The 6,000-nt window shown below is 31.8% G+C and overlaps 1 protein-coding gene across 2 annotated transcripts; it reads left to right on the top strand.

The window, feature by feature from the left end:
- Positions 1-433: 433 nt before the first annotated feature.
- Positions 434-5,433, top strand: LOC114291993 (uncharacterized). 2 transcript variants are annotated; one of them, XR_014333933.1, is made up of 3 exons: positions 495-1,454; positions 4,793-5,239; positions 5,352-5,433. XR_014333933.1 is itself a non-coding variant. In XM_028235894.2 (2 exons), exons 1-2 carry the CDS (start codon positions 654-656, stop codon positions 5,132-5,134), a joined length of 1,143 nt encoding a protein of 380 aa, XP_028091695.2. In that variant the 5' UTR covers positions 434-653; the 3' UTR covers positions 5,135-5,433. The 2 variants fall into 2 exon arrangements, 1 of the variants encoding a protein (XP_028091695.2); XM_028235894.2 differs by having other exon boundaries at positions 434-1,454; positions 4,793-5,433.
- Positions 5,434-6,000: the final 567 nt, after the last annotated feature.

Raw genomic sequence — 6,000 nt, forward strand, 5'->3', positions numbered from 1 at the left:
AAACACATAAAGGATTTGAACCATGCATACAGAAAATTTATACTATCGTAAAAAAAAATATATTTTTTACTATTCTATTGATTTGTAATTTTTTCAAAATATTTTATCATAAATTTGCAAAATACCATATTTTATTATTTTGAATTAGTTTAGAAAGTTGGTTATTTTAGTTAATTTTTTTGACATTTTAACTATTTTTGACTAAAAATGTTATGTTTAGAAAGTTAATTAATATTTTTAATTGATTTAATAGATGTGAAAAAAAAATATAATTTATATATAATATTTTATTTTATCAATTATTTTAACCTATTTTATTTTTATTTATTATTTTAAACCAAAATCATCTTCCCAAACAAGAACATGCCACATCAATTGTCTCTAGTGTATATATGAATCAAAAAAAAAAAAAAAAAAATTGTCCCCAGTGTATATGAGTACGGTTAGAAATCATAAAAAAAAAAATATCATAAATATCATCACGAAAAATTATTAACTTTTAAATTATATATACTATAAAAAATTACACATTAATCAAATTTCATAATGCATTTCATGTTCCCTGCTGCTTATATTTGAGTGAAACCGTGAAAGTTGTCTGGGTCCTCCATCTGTCGTTACTCTTTGTTTCGCTCTGTCTACGAATCATAAAAATGGCGTCCTCAACTCACCACTTACCAAACCCCTACGGCACCACTGCAGCTCCACCACCGACACCCTCAACCCAACCCAATCCCTTCCCTTCCTCCGCCCCCTCCGCCGACGTTTTATCTCGTCTGCTCCACCGCCTCCCTCCCACTCTCTCCCTCCCTACCCGCCTCTCTCCTCCACCAACCACCATCACCACCACCACCTCTCCTCCTCTCATCTCTCTCTCCCCCCAAAACCCTACCCTCCTCACCGACCTCCTCTCCGCCTCTTGCCAATTCGGATTCTTCCACCTCACCAACCACTCCATTTCTCCCCAACTCGCTCGCTCCGCCGAGTCAGACTCCCTCTCTCTCTTCACCCTCTCGAATGATCAAAAACAAATCCATTTCCCCAAAAACTGGCCGCTTGGCTTTGACTGCGATGACAACGAGGATGATGACGGAACGAGTTCTGACTCGTTCTGTTTCGACTCGGCTTGTTCTCCCGAGTCGACCGAGTTGTCATTATCTTCGCTTCGTGAGTTCACTCGTGAAATGGAGAAGGTAGGATTGGAGGTGGTCGAAGCGCTATCGTGCGCGGTGGGGTTTGAGAACCCGGTCCGGGAGGACCCCACTCGGGTCTGTTCGTTGATGTGGATCTCGGAAGGGTCTCCGGGTAACACTACGGTTAGGTTTTACCCGTATGTAGTCGGGTTAGAGTACCAAATCAGGTGCCGGAAGTACTCATTGCTGGCGGATTCGGGTCGGGTTTCGGACTCGCCTCGGGTCGACTCGATCCTGGTCACACTCGGCGACATTGCTCAGGTAAACTTTTTCTATTTCTCAATTTCTTTAATCTACTTTTCAGTCACTAACAAAATAAAATGTTAAAAGCTACAAATTTTTTAATCAATTGATGTGGCATATAAAAATGAACTTTTAGAATCTGCATAATGAAGAAATGCAATGCCGTAGAGGAAAGCATTCGGGGATCGGATAGACTTAAAATAAGGTTGACTAACATTATAAATAGAGATATAAATTTATTTAATTTGACTGAGAAAATAACCTTTGATAGAATCCTATGGAGAAGGAGGATTCATGTAACTGACTCCATTTGATGAGACTTAAGGTTTGGTTTGATTATCAATAATATAGATAAGTGTCATATTAATAAATTAAGACGGTGTAAAATATCGTTTAATCCGTTAAAATCATATTGATCTGCATCAATTCGCTAATCACGAATTAAACTTTAAATTTTATAATCCGTCTTTGAAATCACACCGCTCCGTTATAACTAATACATATATATTTTTTAATCTCTAATGAAATATCAAAATAAAAATCAGTGTGAAAAAAATTTAAGATGTGAAATTTTTTACAAATTAATAGTTATATATCTATGAAAATATTATATAAAATTATTGTGTTATATATATGAAAAATATTATGTAAATTAATATTTTATATTATGTAAATGCTTGATAATTGATTTGAATAGTCTTCAATCTATCAATCTGTCCAAAATTGTGATTTGCCAATCCTCTATTCAATTTATAATTTTACTCTCAAATTACTAAAACCGTACTACACAAACCCTTATTATAAATACAAAAAATTGCAAAATGTATTAATTTTATATGGAAGTAGATGTAAACCGGACAATGTTATTTAGACTTGTTAGATCTATTACGGTCTCATTTCGATAATGGAGTGTTTTGATAAATTGATAAAAAGTTGATTTTTTGATTTTTTTGACAAAAAGTTGGATTGTTTTGGGTAAAAAAATTGACTTTTTTAGCTAAAAAAAAAGCTAAAAAGCTAAAAAACTGATTTTTTTGGTGTGTTCCCAAAATGGCCCAATCTGAACCATTAATTTTAACCACTAATTTTTTAGATGACAACAGATCGACCTAAAAAATTTGTGATGACCTTTACATTGTGGTCTAAAACAATTAACAGTTCATGAACCCAAACAGTGACGCCTCTAATTTATATAATGTTAATAATTAATATTCATGTACGCAATTAATCTTTTTTTGATGCAAATGTACGCAATTAATCAAGGTTTAAGATAGGACTTTCCATTTGTTTAAATTTTTTTCATCACTTTTTGAACTTTATTTTTGATATACAATCAATTTAAAAAAAGATTTTAAACAAGTTTCTCAAATATTGTTCTGATAGTTTTAAACTATATTCATAATTTATCTAACATTATCATATTTTATTATAATTTATAATATATTTTTTGTTTTTGTGATCCAAAAAAGTTGTTTAAGACTCTTATTCATATTAAGTTGTTACCAATTGATTAGATATTTTTTTTTGTTCCATTTTTTTTTTTTTTTTTGATGACTTCAACATGGGTTTTGATTGGATTAACTTCATTTCAAATGAAATCAATTTGACCCTGTACTTGTGTGTTGGGGTTGTTTAAATTAATTTTTAAAAAATATATATGTTTTGTTTTGTTTTTTGGTTTTGTTGAAAACAGTTAAATAGAATGAGAAAAGTTACAAAGGGCCGTAATAGGCGCCAAAGGGACCCCACTTAACCAAACTAATGAAGATATATTGATACACATCCCCCAATTTAATGAATAAAATACAAATTTTAATTTTATAATTAATTAATACAAAAAAAGTTTGCATCGTAAACATTTATTTTAAAATTAAAAGATGATTTTGAAATTTTTTAAAACTTATTTAAATTTGGAAATTAAAACTTGGAAGTTATCAATTGTCATATTTATGGGTGGTTTGGCATCCCCTAAATAAGAGTAATGATTCATTCCCCCTTTTTCCCCCACCCCTTTGACTCCCTCTCTCTCTCTCATTGGTTACCTTTTCTTTTTCTTTTTCTTTTTTTTCCTGCTCCTCCAATCACCCCCTGCCACGTGGCAAAGGGGGGTGAGGGGTGACCCCCAAAAGGGGGTCCCAAGCATTATTCCCTAAATAATCTATATTTTTATCTTTTTATCTTTTTTTTATCACATCACCTTTCTACTTTTCTGTACATCTTTTCATAAAAAGATAAAAAGTGCATTTATTTAGATCATCCCAAATAACCTCATTTTGATGGAGAGTATTAAAATCCGATTGTTGTGTGTAGTGATGGGGGGAGCTCTCAAGTCTTGTTTTGTTTATCTGATAATATTAATATTAAGAAAATAAACAATAATGATGAGTTGGCCGGCTTAAACTGTCAACTTGACTTGCAATCTATTTAAGGGGAAAAACAATCATGGAAGGCCGCCCATGTCCATTGATTTCTGATGGAGAAGTGGAGAAGCAATGCTGCAATGGTGGACCCAAACCTACCATATTTTGTTCAATTATTTGATCTTCTTGAGCATATTTTCATTTTTGACAATGACTAGCCTTTGGTATTTTTTTTTTTTTTAAATTATTCTCAACTATTAGGAAAATGAAAATTGATTAAGGAAACGTTTTTGGGTGTTTGGGAAGTGGATTTTTTTGTAGATTTTTTTAGTTGTAGGATATTATTGAAGAAATTTTTTTTTGTGTTTGAGAAGATAGTTGAGTTTTTTTGTGATTGGATGTAATGTTTGTGAGAGAAAAAGTGAAATGATTATGGGGTTTGATATGATATTTTGTTTGGATTTGTCTTTTTTAGTTTTGTAAAACATTTGTCTTGTAGTGAAAAAAAAACAAAAAAAATCCAAAAACTAAGTTCCCAAACACCCCGTTGTTTGACAAACTATTGTCCAAAATTAGTTTTGAAAAAATTATCTTAAAATACCCTTTTTAGGAAACACTTTAAAAAATTTTGAAAATTATTTTCGTACAATAATAATAATTATAACTGTTTTATCAATTGGACATTCTTGCATATGATTAGGTGAAGAAGAAAATATAATGATGTAATTGGCGAAATACAATTATTCAAGGATATGATTAGTTCATGCTGATGCAGTTTCTGTTCTCTCTCTCACTCTCTCTGTCTTTTTTTTTTAATTGCAAATTGAATGAGTTTGTTTGTTTTTCTCAACTCTTGTGTTCATGTGGTGTTTTGTTTTGTTTTGTTTTGTTTTTTTTTTCCCCTACCTTTTTAGTCTGATTAACCAAGAAAATGATCATCTTAGCCTTCTTCTATTCTAATGTATGTGGTGTATGAATGAATGAATGAATTGACAGGTGTGGAGCAATGGAAAGATAAAGAAAGTAAGAGGAAGACCAGTTCCAAGTTTTGAAGATGGCAGCAACAACAACAATGCACACTGCATATCAATGTCGTTGCTGGTAACTCTTCCTCTAGAAAGCATGGTCTCTCCCCTCCTTCCAAAGCTCACTGTTAATAATGGTGAAGAGGACAACCAGCTCAACAAAGAAGACGATGATGATAATGGTGATACTAGTGCAGATACAAGAGAAGATGGGGCGTTCAAATTCAATTCATTTTCTTTCGAGGATTATGCGTGGAGAATCTACCATGAACGCCTCCTCCTTAAGGACCCTCTTGCTAGATACCAAATATAAATTATGCATTTGTTGCCGCTAATATGTCACCACCGTATCAGTTAATAGGCCTCTTTGTTCTCGGAGGAGGAAATTTCAGTGGTGAACAAAATGCTCCCCTTTCAAGTGAGTGATGTTTTTGCCTTTTGAATGGGTGGTTGTTGATTTGCTTTCTTGTTCTTCTTTTTGGTTCTCTTTTTGCCTGGGAGATAAAACTTTTTTTTTGTATTTTTTTCAGAGGCAATATGTTGTTTATGCATTTGGACAAAGGTTTTAGTTGTACCATATAATTTTAAGTTTGAGGTATATGCTTCTCATGACGTTATATTGCTATGAACTTTAATCTTTAAATTTCTTTACTTTCTGAAAAAAATTTAGTTTTTAATTATTTTTTAAACTTAAATAAGCAATCTTGGAAATGATAAAATAAGAGGAAGGTTTTTAACTCGTGACATTATATTTTGCAAGATATGATTAGTTAATTTTGAAAACATTTTTGTTATATATACAATATAAATCTTTAAGTTATGTTTGGATCTTTGATTTGTGTAGAAGAAGAAAAATAAAAAATAAAAGAAAGACAAAGGTGAATGAAGTAGGAGTAAAACTTATATTCTAGAAATATTGAATAATTTTTTATTTTTTATTTTTATTTTAGGTTAGAGTCATCCATTTGAAAGAAGGGGATATAAGAATTCCATCATTTTCTTTTAGTATTGGAGACTTTTTTTTTTTTTTTCCCTTCGTGAAGAGGTTATACATATTTGTGAAAGTTGGCAGGAAACAAATTTAAAGGCATTTTGTTAGGTTTTGTTGGCCCATATTAAGCCAACCTACCCAAAACTGTTATGGGCCATTGGAATACTAGATCGGCCCATTTAAACTTG

Source organism: Camellia sinensis, chromosome 1 (genome assembly GCF_055761805.1).
Source record: "Camellia sinensis isolate YWXY chromosome 1, ASM5576180v1, whole genome shotgun sequence".
Classification (NCBI taxonomy): Eukaryota; Viridiplantae; Streptophyta; class Magnoliopsida; order Ericales; family Theaceae; genus Camellia; species Camellia sinensis.